The 25,052-nt window shown below is 36.4% G+C and overlaps 1 protein-coding gene across 1 annotated transcript; it reads right to left on the bottom strand.

The window, feature by feature from the left end:
* Positions 1–14,952: 14,952 nt before the first annotated feature.
* On the bottom strand, positions 14,953–15,840 carry LOC149220768 (uncharacterized). The gene has a single exon (XM_089387199.1). It carries the CDS (start codon positions 15,838–15,840, stop codon positions 14,953–14,955), a length of 888 nt encoding a protein of 295 aa, XP_089243325.1.
* Between the last annotated feature and the right edge of the window lie 9,212 nt (positions 15,841–25,052).

Genomic DNA, 25,052 nt, shown 5'->3' with positions numbered 1-25,052 from the left:
AGGGAGGATACCTTGTCTGCAAGATAATCAAATAAACGTGATGAATGTAAATCATAACCATAATAATGTATAGACATATATCAGTAAGTGCATCAATGCATAACCATCATACTAGCTAGGTTCCAGTTATTAATGAAAAACCATATCAGTGATGCATGTTATGACCTCATGAATGACAACAACCATTACGCTAGTATACACATTTCCTCATGCAACTATCAACCTCCATAAGAAATGTCTAATCAACTACACATATGCATAAACACATGTAGTCGAGCATAAGTGATCAATTCTTATAATCCACCTACAAGATTAATGCATGTAATCAAATAACCAAGAATGCAACCAAACATACAAGGATGTAATCAAGCTGCATATAATTGTATAACCAGTCATATACTCATGATGATGCATTCCATAAAATCGACATCAAGTTACTCATGATAACCTTACTTCTACCATGATCAATATGATGCAGTGCAAGAAGCACATGGAACACCAGTGTAAGATCCACACATGAAACTAACGTGTATGCATGACTAACACATTCACCCATATCTACAACACCATATATGACCCAAAGCGAGTGCAACCATGCTTCGATTGCAATCTGTAACACCCCTTTATAGGTCTTCCAAATGTAACCATGCCAACCAAAGTAAACATGAGATGAGAGGATACTCTTATTAGATTCGACCTCCTATGTCACCTTGAGGAAGTGAAATTGACGGAACATCACATATAGTCATCCAACATCATGAACAAACCCCTCAGGAGAAAAGTCAGCCACTCAAACAACCTGTCCCTGGGTCCCACTACTATTCTACATCACTTATGCCATAGTCGCTCTCATGCTATGGGCAAGGGAATGACTAGCAACCCAAAGTTTCTCTCACAAGCCTCCCTATAAGGGAGTGTGGTCCAGAATTATTAGTTTTGTGACAGAGATCCCAGTATTTAAGCAACTTTTCTAGCCTAGAATCATGGCTTCTACCTAGAACTTGTTGGAACCTCCAAAATTCATTAAAAACATGATAGAAATGTTAATCAAACAAAAATCACCCTTAGGACTAGGCCTGACTATCCCATCCGGGACTGACATTTTGTCAAACACTTGGCATCAATGCAACCTATAGGTTTAGGATACAAGATAGAGCATAAATGACTGAAACAACTAATGAAACATCACAAGAAGGATCACTTCCTTCTCCATTGAACAAATAAATCATAAATTAGGTCTTGAATCCATCCATTTAATAGTTACAAGTAAATATATGAATTAATCATGACATAAACCAGTCACATAATCATGCTTATAACTAGCATTAAAACATGTAAATAAGATAGATAAGACAACCATTAAATCCACATATAAATAAGTGCAAAAGTAAGAGGACTTAATTTTATTAATCATAGGAAAATATGACCAAGTTTGGGCCTTCCACATACCACCCGACCATAGACAACATTGTACCAAATCTCTCTTTCAGCTACTCACCCCTGTGCCATATTCCAAGCATGAATGTGGGATCTCATAGAACAACCTATCCAATAACAACCAAGGGAATCTAGAGGTTAAACCACCTCCACCCTCACCAAATTGTGATCACACCAAAACCGGTGTTTCGATCACAGACGAACGGAACTTGGAATGCCATCCAGAATCCATCACAATCCTTGAGGAATTTTTTGCCTTGTTTTCTTTTAGGATTTACCGTAATCCAATCCTGGATCCCTAGGCCCTAAAACGATACCACTCCTTAAGGCTTTACAATGTAACCCACTAAAATTGGTCAAGGGATTACTAAGCCTTTTGGGAATAAACCTTGAGACCACCTCCATGGACCACCCGACCATAGGCATGGCTAAACCAGATGTCTCTTTCATTCAGTCACCCCCATTACATATTCCAAGCATGAATGCGGGATCTCATAGAACAACCAATCCAAGAACAACCAAGAGAATCCAGAGGTTAAACCATCTCCACCCTCATCAAACTGTGATCACACCAAAATCGATGCCTTGATCACAACCAAACAAAACTTGGAATGCCATCTGGAATCCATCACTATCCTTGAGGAATTTTTTGTCTCCTTATCTCTTAGGATTTACCGCAATATAATCCCAGGTCAGTGGGCCCTAAATCGAGACCTCTCCCTCAATATTTACTGTGTATCTTGCCAAAACCGGTCAAGGGATTCCTAGGCCTTGTGGGAATAAACCTTGAGACCACCTTCACCTCAGATTCTGAAATCCATCTAGAAATTCCAATCTCACAAACAAAAATAAACTTCCCAACATAGCATGGCATCTAGAAAAAAAGCTAAGCGAGGATGAAATCGACTATCATAACCCAGCAAAACCATGCCATTGACAGCAAGAGAACCATACACCAACATGCAAATCCATGCAGGTCCAAACTAGCTAGGAAATCACACATGCAAAAGGTTACCTGCAAGTATTCCTATCGAAGTTGCTTGAGTCTTGTTTTCCTTCCTTGATCATTGCTTTCTTTTCCTTTCCTTTGCTTGCTCCACACTAGAGTTCTCCAAGACACTTTATGTGACCAAGAGTGAGAAAGAGAGAGTGAATAATGAGAGAACACCAAACTTGAACTATCAAAATGTTACCAAATGATACTCAAAAGCATTTTTATGAATGAGGCCTCTATTTTCTTCATTTTCCATTATTTTCCTCCTCACATGCAACTTGTGACCTTTCACCTTCCTTTTCTCCTATTTAATTTATTTTCATAAATAAATGTGCCAAAATGTCTTTTTGCCTTTTTAATGCATTTTCCAACATTCCTTAGCCAAAATACACATCCACTGATGTCCACGACCACGTTTCTATGTCCAATTTGAACTACGTGGATAAGACCCTCGTCTACCTAAAACTCCAATGTGCTAGAATGTGTAATGATGGCATGAACTCATCCTTATCTTTCAACCAGTGAAAAACAATATAACACTCCCTTGATTATAATAATTTATTAATTATAGATTAATATCTCACTACCTTACGCCGATAAACTAATATCTCACTGCCTTAATCCGATAGACTAATATCTCATTACATTATAGGGAGCGCATGCTTAAAATTAATGTGCTCTCTCCTGTGTATGGCCATTTACAATGACTCTTGTGGCATATTTCTTTATCAACGCATTTTGAATAATCGCGGAATGACAATGATATCCAATCCAGATGGTAACAATACCTGTAACATTCAGGTAAAAAGCTAATTAGTAAATTAGTAACTTAAATATGAGATATTGAACATTTTACATAATAATTACAAAATAATTTTTTTAATATAAAAAAGAAAAGAGGATTTTTTTGTCAGAGCTTGAGAGATTTCCCAGAAAGTTTAATTCTTCCAAAATAGTTTTCATATTTACGCCGTAAGGCTTTTCCCTCCAAAATCCATCCCCCTTTTTTCCTACCTGTCATCCTTGGACACTGTACGATTAGATGTTAGACGATTACAAAGACTTGAACCATCAATCAAAACAGTTACAAATTCATTGGAAGTGTTTTTTCTTTTCTTTATTGACTGGTCTTATACATACAACATATGTGAAGAGAGCTCATGAAGGGACATCGTCAACGCCACCCATTCCAGATGCTACCGCCACAGCTCTGCATTACTTTTCTGGAGTAAAGGTGCCGTCTCCTTCTAATTGTAATGGAAAGATTCAAAGCGTTTTGCCCTCCCCATCAGCAGCTAAATCAACCAAAAGAATGGTCTATTTCTTTTATCTGTGAATCTACTTGGTTTCTTTGATTTGGGATTCAGAGTTTTTTAGGGAGTTGGTATTTTCTTTTCACTTGACCATGTTTGGATTTATTGCAGAAACCCATTGGAATGAAACCCTGTCCTGCAAAATTTCTAAAGGTATATTGATAGTATCAGCCAACTGCTATGGCTTATTCTATTGTGTCTATTCCCAAAGGAGATTTATTATAAGCCACTGGGTTTTTCAAAATTCTACAGATACCCAAAAAATGGATTCTGTTTGATTGATATTTTTTTGGGATTTAAATTATGTAGGTGTCAGTGGCATTTTCAGAGAAAGAGGTCGAAGTTGCGGAGGTGTTGTTTGGATTTGCAAGCCACCCAAAAAATGGATTATGTTTGATTGATAATTTGTTGGGATTTAAACTATGCAGGTGTCGGCAGCATTTTTAGAGCAAGAGGTCGAAGTTGCGGAGGTGTTGTTTGGATTTGCAAGCCAAATTACTAGTGTAGAAGAAAATTTAAATGATTTGAAGGCGGCTTCATCATCTTCTCCTTATTTTCCTCCAAATGTTTCATCTCCTATGCGTGCATCATCTGCCATTTCTGCTTCTCCATCCCGATTGGCTCAACCAACCGAGGGTATATTTGCCTTTCTTTTGATTGGTTGTAGTCTCATGCTTGATATTATTTTTTCCTCATTGATTTTTTTAATTTAAATGTACTGAAATCTCTTTGCAGGTCCCAAGAAGAAAAGGCCTCACCCCACTAAGATTGATGAAATTGGATCCCCTGCTACTCTTGCAACTACACTTGCTTATTGTTAATCCACGGGGATGGAGATTGGTTCTTCTGACAATGCAGATGGTGTTGGTGGGTTTGCCAATGAAATTACAAATGTGTTGCCTCCTACAACTTCTGAAACTCGGAATCATACTACATCTTCGTCCTTTGGTCAAAGATGTGGAGAGCTGACCAGGGAAACAGTTACAGTAAGCAAAAAGATTAGTGCTAAGTTTGAGGATTCAGATGTTGTTGCCCCCCTACCAGAGGAAAAAACAACGGATATTCCTATAAAGGTGGAAGGCATTTTTGAATCTGAAAGAAATCAAATAGAAGCAAAGAAGATTGATAGGTAGACTGATGTATTTCCATCTGAAAATTCAATAGGGAAATTTGAATCTCCAGTGATGTAAGTCTTTCAGAACACAGATGCCCATGCATGCAATTTCCTATAGATAGGATTTTATTTATTTTTCCTCCGGTTCCTTACGCTGCTTTGTTAGATTTCTGTTTGGACAACTCTCATTCAATTGTGGATGCTAAGACTACTTATTTAGAGAAAATGGAGATAGACCTTATGGTATGTTTTTTTGTCAATTCAATCAACTTTTAATTTCTAATTTTCCCGATAGATAGGGAGGTGGTCTAAATAACTATAAGATGGGTTTTTGTTCAGGTATCTCCAGAGAAAGAAGCTAACATTTCAGATATTGACAGTATCGTTGTTGCAGTAGATAGAGCCACTACTGAATTTCCAGCAGAAGGAACTGTAAGAGTGCTTCACTTTCTGCATCCCACGTTGTGTAGTAGTTTTTTGAAATATGGGATAAATTTCCTATAACAAGGATGAAGTATATTAGTGTATAAAAGTTTATTGCAGACACTTAGGTAACAATGCATGTCATTTCTGAAGTATTTCGTGTAAATTCTACTTTGTGATTGTAACAGATGGGAGCATTTGAAGGAAAATCTATATCAGTAGATAAAGTAAGAGATCAGGAGAAAAGGGAAGATAGTTCAGAGTACAAAGAAGGGGAGAAGAGCTCTTGTAATCGAGACCTCATAGAGGGAAGTAATGTTGAAAGACATATAAAGGTGGAAAACATTAAGGAAGAAAGTCAGGTAGACAGTATGCGGGGAAACAATAATGATTCAAGAAAATTATTGCCATAGAAGTAGGAGGTAATCACCAAGACTGATTCAAGGATGCGGAAACAAGAGAAACCCGGTTAGTGAACTTGCTCTTTTAGTGACAAGAGATTAATCTGAAAATTCAATTTATGGATTTTATTTTCTTGCTTGTTTTCCATCTAAAAAACCTCTTCCATTAGTCATGGTCACGTTTTCATACTAATATACATCATCATATTTCTAACTGCCAAGATCCATCAGATGTTCCATCTCTCGCCATTTCAACTTCATGTGCTGTCAGTTGCTCCACCAATGGATCTGCTAGACCTTCACCCATATCTATGGCTGTAGCAGGGTGGCCTGGAGCCTTATCTACTCTTGGGTATGAACATCTCTCTACCCTGTTATGTTGATCATGTTGTTTTGCTGTTGCTTGTAATAAGCAATCATTTTTTGAGCTGAAAAAAGGATTTGTTCAGCAGGTATTTTGGACCAGCGACGGCTACTTGGCCTGGAACATCTCTGCCTGGAATGATGCCTGTTGAAGGAAACTTGATGAAAGGCATACAGGTAGCTAATTTGTTTCCACTAATCCTTTAGTTGTGGACTATTTTACATTGCATGGTGAGTCCTTGTAATTTGTTGATTATCGATGTACGCTGGTCAATTCTTGGTAATGAAGAAGGCGGCATGCAGGCTTTTATATTTTATATTTTATTGTGAAGTTATTTGTGGCTTCCTTAGGGTTGATTTTCCCATGCTTTAAACCTGTAAGATCATTGGACTGTCATAGCTCTTGGCGTGCACGTTATCTTTGTATCTACGAATGGGTTTTTCCACTTCTTGGCTTCGATCATGACCATTTCGGGTGCCCTTCTGCACTAATTTCCATCTGCCTCCAACATCGTGAGCTATAGAGTCTATGATGTGCTTTGTCTTATAAGTTGTCATGTGTTCTATTTGATCATTCTTTTGTGTCTTCGATCATGGTTTCAGTATTCCTAGAGTATTCTTGGATATATTCTTCCAATTGAGGTGTTATATTTGTTAAAAGATGTTCAGATTTTGTCATTTTATCATGTGATGAATCAGTGGGGATAATGAAATTAATGAGTTAAGATATAGGTTTTATGTTGTCCTTCATGAAACATTGCTCAAGTCGGCATCTTTGAGACATATCAATATATTCTCTGTTGAAGGATTCTTGGTAGAAGGACCTTGAAAAAAACCTCGTTCCTCAGATTTTGGCAAAGATGATTAGATTTCAGAAATGACAAATCAAACACCTGTAACCATCAGTGTTGTTAGATTTATCACCAGCAAAATCTAACACTGAAAATTCAAATTCACCAAAGAGTATTTCAGAGGAAAATCTTTGTGATAATTGAGTAATATGGAGAACAACTATAGATTCATGCAACCTGCACTTTTCCAGGGAAAATAACCTTGCAAATTGAAACCCAACGACACCCTCTATGAAGAAACCAAAAATACCAGAAACCCTTGTCTTCTCGTCAGATCTACCAAAATATTCATATAACCGTAAGTAATTTCAATACTCTTCCACAAGAATCCTCAACAAACATATCTGTCTTCAACAATCCAAAGGTGAGAAATCTCTTCAGAGATGAATTATTGCTTTAACTCACTGTTTCTAATAATCCATCTTTCACAATCTTAGAAATGAACTGTGTATGAAAATAGCCATGCTTACAAAGATAAAAATGAGGGTGATGAATATGCAATACACAACCAATGAATAGGATGCTCATTGCTATCATTGTTACAGTCACGCATAAGTCAATGTCATGCAATCAGTGTTACTCTTACAGCATCAACAAATCGTCAAGGATTTGTCACACAAGGTTTTTGTCCTGTGTCAAGGTCTTTAGCTATTAGTGCTATTGGTGAAGCTTCAGACCTAGGATCACAACTTGAAGAGAAGAAACTGGTAGAGCCTCCTAATCTGAAGATAAATATCACAGATACCCAAAGAAAAGCTCGGTCTTCTCAAGTAATGGTGCTTCTAAGTTTGCTACTGAGGCATGACAACACAAAATTGTACATTGCTTCCTTTCTATTTTCTGAGGGGCAATGTACACTTTGAGTAGCCACCTGTGATATTAAAACAGTGAGCTATGAGGTCAATATAATGCTCAGACTTATTGAGAAACAAGAGCTGGAGATATTCAATAGACAAAGATGGAGATGGGAGTTTCAATGGACAATCTACTTCAAACAATTTCAGCTCACGGATTCAGGAATCTATTTCAATTGTTATGCCTCTATATAATTCATTCTCTAATGAAGTATTCGTGGTAGAAGGATCTTGAAAAAACCTTGTTCCTCAGATTTTGGCAAAAATGATTAGATTTCATAAATGACAAATCAAACACCTGTAACCATCAGTGTTGTTAGATTTATCACCAGCAAAATCTAACACTGAAAATTCAAATTCACCAAAGAGTATTTCAGAGGAAAATCATCGTGATAATTGAGTAATATGGAGAACAACTACAGATCCGTGCTACCAGCATTTTTCTAGGGAAAATAATCTTGCAAATTGAAACCCAACGACACCCTTTATGAAGAAACAAAAAATACCAGAAACCCTTGTCTTCTCGTCAGATCTACCAAAAGATTCATATAATTGTAAGTGATTTCAATACTCTTCCACAAGAACCCTTAGCAAACATATGAGTCTTCAATAGTCCGAAGGTGAGAAATCTATTCAGAGATGACTTATTGCTTTGGCTCACTGTTTCCAATAATCCATGTTTTACAATCTTAGAAATGAACTGTGTATATATCTAAAATCATATGTTATAATGTAAAATAGAGGTCATTTTATGACAAACCAATCGATTTGATAGTTCCAATAGCGATGACAAAGTTGCGATCAATTTCCATAATATCATATCGAAAGTTATACTAAACGCTACTAAACAATGAATTGCTGATCTAATGGATCAAATAGTGAAAATTGAAATAAATCTGATGGTTGTTATTCCATATTGGAATAGAAGATGTGAGCACATTAACCCAAAGCTCTTGATCTAATAATCCAATGGTGAAAGGTGAAGAAATATCCAAATTCCATAAGACATCAGAAATTAAGTAAAGTTTAAAATCAAGTTACACTTTCACTGGATCTTACAGCTCTCATGATCCATGATTGAAGGTCTATATTCATACCATATCGTAGCATGCATAGAACTTAAAGTCAACTTACACTTTTGATATATTGAAGGGTCATAGTGAGTTGAGATTGATGATGAATATTCATATTAGGTTGTAACTTGCTAAGTTTTTAACCATAAGTTACATTCGAGTGAATCTAACAATGAATATCAATAATGGTGATTGAATTTTTAAATGGGTGGAGTTAATAGAATTATAACAAGTGGGTTCCACCCAATATTTCCACTATCTGTTATTAGGTCATTTTAATGGTGATAATTAATAGAATTTGTACTTACATTTATATTAATGGTTTAAAGTACATAATTTTAATTGTGGTAATTATTAGAATTTATTATTAATGGTTTAAAGTACATGTTATCACTGGAAATTTTACCGAGCTGTGTAAAGGAAAATCCCAAGGTAACATTGAATTAGTTTTTAGATTGGAAGTGGACCTTTCCAGCTTAGAGAGAGTTATCTCTCGTAACTCAGTCACCCTGTGTCACCTCAATAACTCGTTATTTAATTAGTATAATGGCTTGATATTATGTACGATAAGATTTAAAATGTTGTAAGACAAAGTGAAATATCCATTGGGCATGGAGTTTTGATAATTAGCAAGAAATCTGATGGATCCATTTAAAATGTTGTAGGAGAGAGTGAAATATCCATTGAGCATGGAGTCATGATAATTAGCAAGAAATCTGATAGATCCTCCATTACTTGGCTATAGATATTAAAAGCATGATAGATGAAACTTTTTTAGATTATCGGTGTAGTTGAAAGTTGAATGGGGATGATAGTCCACTATAGTAGAGCATCCAACGAGAATGAATTCTAAAGTAGCTTTAGAAGGAAATGAAAGTATTTGATTGTAAGAAAATAAAGCATCAATGAGAAATTCTAAAATATTTTCTTTCCAAAAATGAAAGTATTTGATTGTAAGAAAATAAGACATCAATGATAAATTTCAAAATATTTAATTTCAATAAAAGATTAAAGAGTATATATAAAATAAAATCACCTAGAAAGAAAAAAATTCAACATAAAGAAACAGATAGGAAAGTAGCATCTCAAGAATCTTTGGACCATAAAATCAAGAATTTTTGGTCCAATCAAATTCAATTAATCTCAAATTTACATAGTAATTTTTTCTCTCTAAAACCGAACCCTTTGTCCTTTTTTCCATTTGTTTTATAGAGATATTACATATGTTTTTTCATCTGTTTTATAGAGATATTATGTATGTTTCAGATCCAAAATCTGTGGAAAAATATTAACTATGAAATATTCGACAAAAAATTGTACACTGCTTCCTTTCTATTTTTTGAGGGGCAATGTACACTCTGAGTAGCCACTTGTGATATTAAAACAGTGATCTTTGAGGTCAATATAATGCTCAGACTTATTGAGAAACAAGAGTTGGAGATATTGAATAGAAAAATATGGAGATGGGAGTTTCAATGGACAATGTGCTTCAAACAATTTCAGCTCACGGAATCAAGAATCGATTTCAATTATTATGCTTCTATATAATTCATTCTCTGATGAAGGATTCGTGGTAGAAGGACCTTGAAAAAACCTCATTCCTCAGATTTTTGCAAAGATGTTTAGATTTCAGAAATGACAAATCAAACACCTGTAACCATCAATGTTGTTAGATTTATCACCAGCAAAATCTAACACTGAAAATTCAAATTCACCAAAGAGTATTTCAGAGGAAAATCATTGTGATAATTGAGTAATATGGAGAACAACTACAGATCCATGCTATCAACATTTTTCCAGGGAAAATAACCTTGCAAATTGAAACCCAACGACACCCTCTATGAAGAAACCAAAAATACTAGAAACCCTTGTCTTCTCGTCAGATCTACCAAAAGATTCATATAACCGTAATTAATTTCAATACTCTTCCACAAGAATCCTCAACAAACATATCAGTCTTCAACAATATAAAGGTGAGAAATCTCTTCAGAGATGACTTATTGCTTTGGCTCACTGTTTCCAATAATCCATCTTTCACAATCTTAGAAATGAACTGTGTATGCAAATAGCCATGCTTACAAAGATAGAATTAGATAGAAATAAGGGCAATGAATATGCAATATACAACCAATCAATAGGATGCTCATTGCTATCATTGTTACAGTCACGCAAAAGTCAATGTCATGCAATCAGTGTTACTCTTACAGCATCAACAAATCGTCAAGGATTTTCACACAAGGTTTCTGTCATGTGTCAAGGTCTTTAGCTATTAGTGCAATTGGTGAAGCTTCAGACCTAGGATCACAACTTGAAGAGAAGAAATTGGTAGAGCCTCCTAATCTGAAGATAAATATCACAGATACCGAAAGAAAATCTCGGTCTTCTCAAGTAATGGTGCTTCTAAGTTTGCTAATGAGGCATGACAACACAAAATTGTACATTTCTTCCTTTCTATTTTCTGAGGGGAAATGTACACTCTGAGTAGGCACTTGTGATGTTAAAATAGTGAGCTGTGAGGTCAATATAATGCTCAGACTTATTGAGAAACAAGAGCTGGAGATATTCAATAGAAAAAGATGGAGATGGGAGTTTCAATGGACAATCTGCTTCAAACAATTTCAGCTCACGAAATAAGGAATCAATTTCAATTATTATGCCTCTATATAATTGATTCTCTGATGAAGGATTCATGGTAGAAGGACCTTGATAAAAACCTCTTTCCTTAGATTTTGGCAGAGATGATTAGATTTCAGAAATGACAAATCAAACACCTGTAACCATCAGTGTTGTTAGATTTATCACTAGCAAAATCTAACACTGAAAATTCAAATTCACCAAAGAGTATTTCAGAGGAAAATCATCATGATAATTGAGTAATATGGAGAAAAACTACAGATCCGTGCTATCAGCATTTTTCCAGGGAAAATAATCTTGCAAATTGAAACCCAACAACACCCTTTATGAAGAAACCAAAAATACTAGAAGCCCTTGTCTTCTCGTCAGATCTACCAAAAGATTCATATAACCGTAAGTAATTTCAATACTCTTCCACAAGAACCCTCAGGAAACATATCAGTCTTCCACAGTCCAAAGGTGAGAAATCTCTTCAAAGATGACTTATTGCTTTGGCTCACTGTTTCCAATAATCCATCTTTTACAATCTTAGAAATGAACTGTGTATGCAAATAGCCACGCTTACAAAGATAGAATTAGATAAAAATGATGGTGATGAATATGCAAAGATGTGGTTGAGCCAAAGATTGCAGACTTAGAGGTTTTCTTTATTTTTGGATGAAGTTTGGAGAGATGGTTCCCAGTTGATGGAAGAATTTGGTTTGTTGCTGCTAGCCCACCACTCCAACTCGAGACTTGTTGTAAGTTCAAGAAATCGCAAAGTCCTGTCAGAAATTGGAGTTGAGGAGACATCTATAATAAGAATAGGGGATTTGGTAGAAGAGGAAAAATGGCAGCTATTTTTTATTCATCCTTTTCAAATTCCATGATTTAGTTGGGGCTTACTCACGATGTTCTTCTTCCGTTGTCCACACTTAGGGAAAGTATTCAATCTTCAGCCAGTTCTTTCTTCTTGATTGGCATATCTGATTACAAGTTATTTTCTCACTGATATACAACCAATCAATAGGATGCTCATTACTATCATTGTTACAGTCACGCATAAGTCAATGTCATGCAATCAGTGTTACTCTTATAGCATCAACAAATTGTCAACGATCTGTCACACAAGGTTTCTGTCCTGTGTCAAGGTCCTTAGCTATTAGTGATATTGGTGAAGCTTTAGACCTAGGATTACAACTTGAAGAGAAGAAACTGGTAGAGCCTCCTAATCTGAAGATAAATATCACATATACCCAAAGAAAAGCTCAGTCCTCTCAAGTAATGGTGCTTCTAAGTTTGCTACTGAGGCATGACAACACAAAATTGTACATTGCTTCCTTTCTATTTTCTAAGGCCAATGTATACTTTGGGTAGCCACTTGTGATATTAAAATAGTGAGCTCTAAGGTCCATATAATGCTCAGACTTATTGAGAAACAAGAGCTGGAGATATTCAATAGACAAAGATGGAGATGGGAGTTTCAATGGAAAATCTGCTTCAAATAATTTCAGCTCACGGAATTAGGAATCGATTTAAATTATTATGCCTCTATATAATTCATTCTCTAATGAAGGATTCATGGTAGAAGGACCTTGAAAAAAACCTCATTCCTCAGATTTTGGCAAAGATGATTAGATTTCAGAAATGACAAATCAAACACCTGTAACCATCAGTGTTGTTATATTTATCACCAGCAAAATCTAACTCTTCTTGCTATGTAGGACTTGTTTTGAGAAATGTTACACTTTAAATTAAAGCTGTAAAAAGACTAAGAAGAATTAGAAGCCCCAACAAAAAAAAACTTGGTGGATTAGTTCTATAAAAGATCAATAGATAGTGAATTCATGTGATCATCCCTATTAACAAATCATTCTATTTAATTGAATCTATTTCTTCCAAAGAAAAATCAACAAAAGCACTTCACCCATAGGAAAGAAAACCAAACCCACTTGATTTGGGACAGATTTGGGACACAAAGGGCCAACTAATTCAGGTCCACATCAAAATGGGTTGACTAGGGTGAAAAACTTAGCCTCTACAATAAGAACCACTAACTCATCCTAACATAGATATAGTAGAACAAACAAAATCTCCAATCACTACAAAATGTAGGGTAAAAAAAAAAAAAATCCAGCATCTCATTCAATGGTGACAAGAAATAAGACCTAAAATCCTGTTTAATCAAGTTTACTCATTTGTACAAATATACTTCTGAAAAAACTTTTGATATATATTTTCTGTAAAGTATCTAACAAAATAATACTTATTTGTACAAATATACTCGTGAAAAAACTCCTGATGCATATTTAGAGTATCTAACAAAAATAAGCCAATAACAATTGACACTATCAAATTGCACCTTTAAAACTGAAAATATTTGTATTCTCCGTTAATCTCTTTAATCACACTCACTTGAATATATTGACGCGAGAAAGCTTTATATATAATTCTTCTAGAATGTCGAACAAAAATAAGCCAATAACATTTAAATTGCGACTATTAAGCCTCACCTTTAAAACTGAAAATATGTTTATCTCTATTAACCTAAGTGGCTAACACCATTCTCAACATTTTTCAACGTAATATAAACTATCTACTAGTGTATATACCTATCGAAACCATCGAAACTCTTAAATTGGAATCTACCTTCCGCAATGCGGTGTAATCACCAATATCTGAACATTATTAGTAACATATCTTTAGCCTTTTAACATCAGTCATATTTACTCTATGATTACTCACTCCGTTAATACCTGAGCTTACGCCATGCTGATCATCATGTAAATTTATCCATATTTAGAGTAGAAATATTGGAAATATGATATACAAGCGCTTAAGACTCCCTTATCTTCTCCTATGCCGGAGACAATATCTGAACTTTATTAGTAACATATCTTTAGCCTTTTAGTCAAAGTCATATTTAGTCTACGATTACTCACTCCGTTAATACCTGAGCTTACGCCATGCTCATCGTCAAATTTGCCGGAGACACATCATGTAATTTTTTCCATATTTAAATTAGAAATATTGGAAATCTGATATACACGCGCTTAAGCCGTACTTAACATCGCAGAAGCTTACCATTATTTTAATTACAAATTTTCGAAATTTGACATGGAAGAGTAATTTTGAAATCCAGGTAAATCGATTTCAAACACCAAAACCAGAGTTGGTAGAGTTGGTGGATTTGGTAGAGTATTAGGGTTTTAAGTTGTTAGTTTACGTTTCAATTAGGTCCGTATCGACCAAAATTTTTTAAGTAAAACCCTGAATTCACTGAACCTTTCAATTAGGTCCGTATCGACAAGAAATTTTTAAGTAAAACCATGAATTCACTGAACCTATGACGAGGGAGAGCACATAAAACTATCTATACCTTATTCAAGAGAGTGCATGATTATTGTCAACTGAAACATCCATGCCATATTTAAAATAGTGCATGATGCACCCAAAAAAACAACTGTAATTGTAATTTTAACTCTCTGTCAGCTTACCAGTCCAGAGAATATCATATCAAACAGGTGATTGTTCGACGACAATGGTGGGGAGATGCATCAACATCCGACCGCTTGAAACAATCTTGAGATAGTAATAAACGAAATCTGCCAATATGAAGCTCTGAACAGTTTCGGAGATCATGAAGAGGAAAAGCCCCAAATCAAAATCAGTTGTGATGGAGCCGTCCATAATATTCTCCAGGGTCAGCATGAGCCAGAATGAAAATTTGAATAACCTTTCCACGCCTAGAGCAAACACATAGAAGGCAGTAAAAGCTTCCACGATCCTTTTGCTTTGCATTACGCGCAGTTGAGGCAGAACCAGCACGGCTTCCAGATAGGGAACAAACGCTGCGATGACCCTATTCAGAGAACTATATGCCAAACCAGAATGAGTCAAGGGATGCGTTACCAGGGCAACGAGCGCGCAGGGAAGGAGCAGGTAATATATGGGTAAGTTGTCGACGTCGTCCATGTATGTAGATCTGAGCTTGAAACGGATGATATAGATGACCCATATGGTCGTTATGAGCCCCAATAAATCCATCGTTACGCTTATGATTGTATACAGGTTGATTGCCATGCTAGGGTTTCCAGGCCAGGTATTCAGGTAGATCCTCACTGCGAAACAAATCGCAGTGAGTTCCTGAGACTTGAGTGACAAGCCTGCGCATGTTTTCTTCTTCGTTAGCTTGTAAATCAGCACAGAAATTCCACATATGCGAGTAATATTTGCAGTAATATAGAGGGCCAGGGCCCAATGATCCCCAAAGGTTAGAGAAATCAGTGCCAGCAGGAGACATATTATACCTAGGGCTTGGCATGCCTGTTTCTTCACAGATTGGCTCTTAAACCATATTTTCAGAGCAACGAGCCGATTTTCTGATCCCTTTTTAGAACCCATGTCTGCCTTCTTCGCCTCCTGAATGTCAATTTCCCTGTGTAAATCAAATCTGAAGCCCTGTTTTTGCTTCCCAGGTCTTTTATAAATGAAATATTTAGCCTATAGGTAGTAATTACAAGCGTACAGGAAACATGACCTGGCCCCGGCGTTGTGTGCTTTCGAGGACCATGATTGAAAAACTTGACGAGCAATAACCGCCCTGCATTAATGGCCTGTGTATCTACCTTCCAGTCGACGAGCGAACTGAGATTTTTTAAGGTTTCCTCCCAGAAAACAGAAATCTTATCTCCTGTTTTAGAAAGATTTTCGTAATTCCGTGCTTAGCGCCGCATTTTTCGGTTTTATCTATTTTGTTTAGTTTCAAATATCATTCTATTTATATTTATTAACCAGCGTGCAGTTTATTTTGGTAACTTATCTCTGTATTTGTGCCTATCACTTCGTTAAAATTAATTGCCAACCTGAAAGCTTAGCATTTTTAAAAAATAAATAAAGAAATTGGCTCAGAAAATACAAAATGATAAAACAAATAATTTAACACTAAAGCCAAATACATAAACACTTCGCTTTGCACGAATAAAATATAATATCACATTATAATTTTATTCATTTATTAATTCTTCTGGTATATTTTTACTTAATCATGATAATATATGATAAATGATAAATATAAATATTTACAATAATCACATATAATGATATTATAATATTATATATTAATATTTTGTTTTAATGAATAATTATTTATATATAAATATGATATAATAATATATAATATTATTATATATAATAATACTATATTTTATTAAAATACAATTATATTTTGTTAGGTTGTCTTAATGGATTATTTGAAGTTAATTTTTATTTATTTATTATATAGTATAATAATAAAAAAGATATTGTAAATGGTGTAAATATTTTTATTTTTTTAATTTATTTTTTCTTTAAATATTTTTTTTGGAGCATGATGTAGGTCATTTGTTTAAATTTAAATTATATTAATTAGTTTGAAACATCAACCAAATAGTCTGTTTAAACTTAAACTATATTAGTTAGTTTGAAACATCAACCAAATAATTAATTATATCATTAATCAGTAAGTCGAAAACAAGATGGATCAGATAAGCTTAAACGTATAGATTAGTTTATATGTTCTATGTTTTGGAAAAGATTTTGACATATTTTCTAGTCTAATTTATCTAAATTTTAATAAGGAATCACAAGTTTGAATTGTAAACTCTCTACAATCTTTATACTTTAAAGTTTATGAAAATACTAAATTTATATATAAACCAAAACACATTTTAAATAACCAAAAATCACCAAAACAAAATGTTACGAAAAATGTTTAATAAATTTGTTAATACAATTCATTATCTTTGTCTACATTATATTTATGAAGTGAATGTTGATGTAACATAAAAAGATACGATTTATAACATGTACTTAGCAGTAAAAGTAAAGTAATTAGTAGAACTTATATCATTATAAAGTTTAAGTTTTTATGAAATGGTTCATGTTTGTATGTGGATTTTGAGTTTTTAAGATTAATATAGATTTATGAACTGGATTTATCAAGACCATGGAGAGACTAAATCTCTTGTAGGGTACACTTTTTTTTTTAGAGTTTAAAATTTAGAAAAGGTTTGCACGTCAATAAATTTGATCTCTCTAGGCATTTGATAAATTTGTAGTTAAAATGAATATGTGTTATATATATATATATATATACACACAACACGAGTTATGTTTCACAATTTAATATTTGTTTTATTTTACATTTAATACATAATTAAAAGTAATATATAGAATAAGACTTTACTCTCTTCCTTTAGATTATTGGTTGCTAGAGTCTTTACAGGCTATCGGTAACAAGCTAGGGCATTTTATAAAAATCTCAAATGCTACTCTAAGAGGAAAATACACCTCCTTCGCCTGAATATGTGTGGAAATGGAGTTATCTAGGGCACTTCTGGATGCAATCATTTTGGAAGTGTATGATGAGGAATGGGTGTAGACGGTAGACTATGAACACATCCCATTCAAGTACCGTAAGTGCCATGAACATAGGCACCTATACAGGGACTTCCCATTGAACAAGCTAGAGAACAACACGAAAACCACTACAGGCAAGGATTCTGAATGCTTTACTAAGGTTGGGGGTAAAGGGAAAGGAGGCAAGAGGCACCAAAATGAAAGTACTGAAGACGGACAACTGAACTACAATAGTTTCAAGATCATAGAAGAAGAAGTTGAAAACGATGGGACAAACCAGGAATCAAAGAATATTCCCACCGAAAAGGAAGGGGATGCTAACATGGAGGATATACCAGAAAACAAAAAACAAACGGATGATCTTCCAAGCATGATGGAGCTCAGCAAGGACCACGAGATGACCCCAAGTGAGGCAGGGACGGAAGACCATGAACTGTAGGAGATTCTAGAGAGGGAGAATTTAGATCTAGAAATTTTTTTGGAGCAGGGAATCACCAAAGGGGTTGATTCTCTGCCTAAAGAGGAGTTTGATAGAGTTCAACAGCTCTTCCTCTGGAGATCACAAACAAAGTGCTCTGGAGTCAAAAGAAACCATGACAGCCAGGAGAATAGGCGAGTGAAAACAATGGAGGATACACCAATGCTTTCTTCAAAGAACCCAGGTAGGAAAAGAGGAAGGAAAAAACAAAATGAGCTATTGTCCGAATGTGGGAAACTTATGATTAACTCAGGTAAGATGAAGGATCTTCCCAGTTACTCCTTTACAATCCTTTCTTAATGAAGCTTACAACCTGGAACATAAGGGGTCTAGGAAGTAAAAGGAAACAAAGAAATCTTAATAGTCAAATAAAAGAAGAAAAATAAAATATGATTTTTATTCAGGACACAAAATGTTCGATGGACAAGATCAGAGAGATACACAGCAAGCGGTTAATCAAGTATGAGTATCTAGAGGTTAAAGCAGATAACTTGACGAGGGGGATTCTCACCCTATGGGATCCCCAAAAACTTGGAATCCTTGATGCTGAAGCTTCTAGGAATTATCTGTCGATGGTGATTCAACCATTGGGGGATATGGAGATCTACATGATCACTAACATCTATGGTCCTCAAAAACTAGAAGACAAACTAAATCTTCTCACCTCCCTTGAGGAACTAAGGGAGAGATATCCTGATATGCCCTGGATTCTAGCAGGGGATTTCAATACGATCAGATCTCTTACAAAGAAAAAAGGCGGTACAAGAAAACTAGGCAGGGACTCCATTGCCTTCCAGAACTTCATGATTAACATGGGGCTAGTTGACATAGAAACAAAAAATGAAATTTTTACTTGGAATAATAAGAGGGGAGGGGCTTCTCAAGTTGCCTCTAAATTGGACAGATTCATAATCTTAGAGGAAATCCTTATCATAGGCCTTGATATGTCAGCTTCAATCCTTCCTTTTGGAGGCTCGAACCACTAGCCTGTCCAGCTGGAAGCTACATTTATGGGTGCACCGAGGAATAGACCTTTTAGGCTTGAAACTATCTGGTTCTCTCACCCTGACTTCACCAGCAATATTGACAAATGGTGGACGGAAGATAGGCCCGTTCAAGGCACTAAAATGTTATTACTACAATAGAGACTCAAACACATCAAATCTAGGATTAAATATTGGGACAAAAAAGAGTTTGGAAATATTTTTAAAGCCAAAAAAGAAGTTGAGTAGAAAATCTAGGAGATTAATCAGATCAATATCTCAAAAGGTTTTATTGAGGAAAGGAAAATTCAGGCTGACTCTCTTCAGAATGAATGGGAAGATCGATGCATGCAAGAGGAGATTTTATGAAGACAAAAACTGAGGGTGCAGTGGATTGGAGAAGGAGAAAGAAACACAAAGTTTTTTTTATAGATCAAACTTGCATCGCAGATCCCATAACATAATTTCCAAACTTAAGGATTCTTAAGGGAAGGAGCTTGTGTCACACATAGAAATAGAATATGTTGTGGTTCAACACTTCCTTAACATAGCAGAGGAGCCTCTCATTGACAGATCTCGGTTCATCAACAAATTCACGAAGTTCATTCCTAAGCTTGTAACCAAGGAAGACAACCACAATATTAACAGACAAGTGTCTGAAGAGGAGGTTAGTGAAGTTATCAATGAGATGCAAAATGGGAAAGCTCCTAGCCCGGATGGTTTCAATGTGGACTTCTTCAAAGCTTGCTGGAAAATAGTCAAAGAAGATATCCTTGAAGTTGTGGAAGACTTTAGAAGATCCAAAACTATTTTGAAAGCTCTTAATGCCTCTTTCATAGATTTGATTCCAAAGCAGGAAAAAGCTATGACACTGGACAGATTCAGACCCATAGCCTTATGTAATGTGGTGTACAAAATTATCTCCAAAGTGATCACTAACAGACTCAAGCCTCTTCTTACTGCTCTCGTTTTAGAGGAGAAAAATGGTTTTGTATAAGGAAGACAGATTCTCAACAACATCATACAAGCTCACGAAGTGGTACACTCTCTTAAGAGTAATAAGCAAGCTGGTATGGTCATGCAACTAGACCTGGTGAAAGCTTATGATAAGCTAAGTTGGGCATACGCAAAGGAAGTGCTAAGAGCTTATGGCTTCGACCACAATAAGATAAGATGGGTTATAACCCTTATATCCATGGCTAGCTTCTCAATTCTACTTAATGACTCTCCCTCTAGAACCTTTATACCCTCTGAGGGTCTTAGACAAGGGGATTCGCTCTCTCCCTTCGTCTTTGTTCTCATAATGGAAGGATTAGGCAGAGCGATCAAAATGTCAAATGCTAAAGGAAGAAGTACCTTGGAATGCCTCTTACTGACAAACCTCTGAGTAAGGGTGTGTGGTGTTAACACTGAGGTTGTCCCTTGGCTCCTTAAGGGATACGGCCGAGGTAACCACAAACCAATCTTTGGACTGCAGGTTCTAGCCCACCTGCAATCAGAGAGGGCTCTCTCTTAATGATTTAGCTTTGTTGATGATGATTTTAGGCTAGTTATTGATTTCAAGGGGTTTTGTTTAAGTTTTTGTGGGAAGGATGATGCTTCTAAGTAGAGAGGTAGGTATAGTATGAAAGTTTCAAACCATTGGGCATGGAGTCAAGGAATAGGACTGCTGGTGCGTTTTATTGGTCACAAGAGGAATATGGAGCAAGATAGCAACACATGAAACAACATTCAAGCTAAATGGAGATGGATTGAAGGCTAAGGAATGAGAGGCAATTAAGAATCTCTCATTCAGCTTTAACAGAGGGAAGGTGAATGAGCTCTATCTAGGAGCAGTGAAGAATCCCTAGATAACTGTCAAACATGGGTGAATTAGGGAAATATGAGCCAAAGGGAATTCATATTCATTACCAATTCAGATGAAAACATAAAGAAACAACAGAAATTGAGCATAGAGTGCAATTAAACAAAGTCTAAGCTATTCATTTTTCCTGCTATTTTAGATGGTGACATATGTATGATATGAGCATATATCAATGGAAAATAGAGGTAGGAAACACTTATTGAGTCATGTTGCAGCACAAGAATTCCATAATTCACTCTTCAAAACATTAATAACACAGCAGGCAGTCCATCTTCCAAACTTTCAATAGTCTTTGATTAAAGAAATTATCAAACATATAGAGCAAGTCTCTAGTGGAGCGAATCAACCAACCAACCCTCTAAACAGTAAATTAGGGTGGTTTATGTAGAGAAAATTTCCCAAAATATCTATTACAACAGACCTTGAACAGGTCTGAGGGAAACGAGCTTTATAACCTAATCTTGTCCTGAAATTAATGCAAGAAAATATCATTGAGCTGCGCTGGAGGCAGCTGTATCAAAATGAGTTAATATGGTGTCCTTATGGCTCTGTGTTGTTCATTTAGCCATAACTGTGCTTTGGGTTTTGATCCCCTGCTCTTGAGTGGTTTTGATGTGCATTAACTGTGATTTGAGAGCCTTAAATGGCTTCACCACTTTCTTTGACTTTGCTTGGGGGCTTTTAATGTTCACCTGCTTTGGTATTGCCGATCTGATACTCTTTGCCGCTTCACTGATACTCTTTGATTTGATCAAGGCTTCATCTTTCCTCTGGTACTCTTTCACAGTCGAATTGGGCCACTTTCTCTCCCTTGATGTGTTTGAACATGTCAAATCGCCCCTTTTCTGCCCTTTCAAGGCAAAAATGGTTGCTGCAAATGCTTTTCATGGCCTCCAGAATGATTTCGTCACTGGCCGATCTGAATATGAATATAAATGAAGAAATCATGTCAAATTGCGAATTTTTGGGTTTTGTAGGTAGCCGAGCCATGAGAGGCCCTCCATTCTGACCAATTTTTCTTAATCGCGCATTGAAAACTGCCTCAGTTTTTCATTCCGGGCATCCTTTGTTGCAATTTTCACCTTTCGCGCCTTTTTCAGTGATGACGTTAGCGGTGGGTTCCGGTACGACATGGTGACGTGGCAAGGTGACGTGGCAGTACGACAGGGTGATGTGGTAGCAGTGACACATAACAGTGGGGGGGGGTCGACGCAGAGGTGACGTGGAGCAGTGGCGAGGATGCGGGGGTGACATCACGAGGACGTGTCAGTGACATCACAGGCGGGGAGCGGTATTCGGTTTTCTCCCGCACCGCTTTTCTGCGTAGGTGGTATTGGGGAAGGGGCCTCCGAACATGCCGGGAGGCCGACACGTGGTGGGTGTACGGCAAGGAAACCGCCCATCCCCCGGACGTTAACCTCTGGCGGATCGGGGAGTAGGAATGACCGCCCACCCTTGGATCTGGAGCACTGGCCATCGGACGGTCGGTGGGTTAATTGGGGTGGCGTGCAACTTTGGAGCAGGGCCCGCGCGAATATTAGATGATAATATGCCGTGGGGGGGTCCAAAACCTTGGTTAATGTGGGTTCGTGGGTTATGTGCGTCGGCGGCGTTCAATGTTTAAATAAACATTTAAACCAGAACTTTAAACGATGAGCGCGAGAGGGTAGAATGATAAAATTTTATGGGTAAAGGGGTGAGGAAAGAGGTTATTAACTTCAACCAAATGTTAATTTAATCCTAGGGTTAGGACGCGGAAGGCTAATGCTAAGGCCCCGAATGGACCTAGCATTTCCTTGACTCTGTTTTTATGGCTATAGTACCAAGGGGTAGGATATTTAATATTTTTTGGAATTTTATATAGTTTTTTTGTAGCAATAAGGATGGGAAAGTAGCTAGGGAGCTATATAATAGAATTAGGAGTTAATATGGGTTTGCGAGGTGAAAGAGTAGGGCAGAAGTTAAGTTTATGGACTGAAACTTAGACAGAAGAAGTGAATGGAATGTGGAGAAATGATTTTCACACAAGAAATGTGGCTTCTTTTCATTGAAGAAAGTCAAAGCTTGACTTAGTATTTTTACAAAAATGAAGTGAAAACAGAACTTGTTGGGCAGATCCCAAGGTCCTCAAGGGGATGTTAGTGAGAGATTTTGAGGGGGGGGGGGGGTGAAAGGGAGTTAGACATGCTTCCAAAGTTCTGCCATCAAACAACTTCTTTGAGACTTTTGTCACTGATGAGAGGAGCTCTGATGACAATACATGAGGTGATCAAAACCTTGCTTCTGCAACCTTAACTACCTACCCAGCCTAATACACCTAACAATTTTTATCCTTTTGAATGGGTGCACTCAGACTTATAGACCCTGATTATCTTCTTTTCTTTTGACTGCCCTCCTATCTAAATGTACCCTTATTTCTCCCGAGGGCCCAGATTAAGCAGTTGGGCTCCTTCATTTCTCTACCTAGCTACTCATCTGCCCAGCTTAAGCTATTTGGACAGACACTTTATTCTCTATCTCTAAAACAAGAAATTTAAACCTAGGGAAGCCAAGATTAAGCTGTTTGGCCTTCCCTTAACTATGAAATCTTTCAAAAATGGAACTTTTGCAGCATGGAAAAGATGAACATTTTTGGCACTTCCACTGTCAATCATGAAATATGAAACCTATTGGTATAGGAAGCTAATAGTGGCTCCACCTGGGGATGGCTTTTCCTTGTGAAAGGTCAAGAACAGCAGGTCAGATTACCTTGATCTTCAATTGTTGCTATACTCTGAGAACCTCCCTTTGTTGGCTGCTTTATTTATATATATGACAGCAGACTTGAAGAGCTTAGGGCCTTCACTTCGGGCTTCAACTACAGGAAGCTACTATCCAGACAGAAAACCAAAATCCTACCTACCTACTCTAATCAGCACTTTCTTTGCTGGTTAGGTGAAATGAAACAGCTAATGCAACCACTTAAGCATTATAAACATCAGTGCTCTGTGCTGCCTATATTTGATGGTGTTTAAAACTGAGATCTTACAATCAAATCTAGCTTTGTTAAACTTTGAGAAGATAAGGAAACTCCTGATCTCCTTTGCTGAATCTAGAAACTCTACAAAAGGATCTTGCAAAATATATACACTACTCCTGAGCTGAATCAAATAACTGTGCAAATGTTCTGGATAGCTTTCATGCCATGAACCTGAAATATCATCCTTGTCTTCACCACCCTTCATGCTTTCAACTGCTGTTTGGGATGATATTTAACTGACTGTAGGGCCTGTCTACTGCAACCATTATCATCTTGATTTGGGCCTTCATGGTCTATTAATGGAGAAGAATTCTAATTTCTCTCCTCATTCGACCTGTCAGCTGTTGGATCATAGAGAGTTTGAGAGGTCTGCTGTAATTTCTTACATACAGGTTCAAATGGAACTTGACACATTCCTACCAGCTGTTCTTCCTTTTCTTTGAATAATTCAGATGATTCAAAACAAAAGGGCAAGAAACCAACTTGGATTTTTTGATCATATGTTGCTGCTTCCATGCCTTTTTCTACCATTTGATGTTGAATGGGATTCTGGGACTGCACATTTAGATATGACAAATTTTGAACAAAGATTTTATTGCTTTCCAGATGGTCAATATCAAGGCTTGTTGATATTTGATTTTTTGTAGCATGATAGTTATCTCTGATAAACTGAAAAGACTCAAAACAAAATGGTAAAGTTCCTTCACTTATTTCAAAATTTTCTGCACTTTCCTCCTCATTCTTATTGCTGAAGTGAACGAGCTGATTAGTACCTTGAAGCTGTTGAACCTGAATCTCTTTGTCTTTGCCCAAATTATCTTCTGATTCGTCTGCAAGGTTATTTTGGATCTGAAAAACATAGTCATCATCATA

Source organism: Pinus tabuliformis, chromosome Q, assembly GCF_031772625.1.
Source record: "Pinus tabuliformis cultivar Carrire ecotype Pingquan chromosome Q, CPIR1, whole genome shotgun sequence".
NCBI lineage: Eukaryota > Viridiplantae > Streptophyta > Pinopsida > Pinales > Pinaceae > Pinus > Pinus tabuliformis.
The sequence above is the reverse complement of the archived record's forward strand: the minus strand, read 5'-3'. Positions and strand labels throughout refer to the sequence as shown.

What these genes read in the sequence shown, in the direction of transcription:
- LOC149220768 (XM_089387199.1), bottom strand. Translation starts at nt 15,840, where the DNA reads ATGGGTTCTAAAAAGGGATCAGAAAATCGGCTCGTTGCTCTGAAAATA.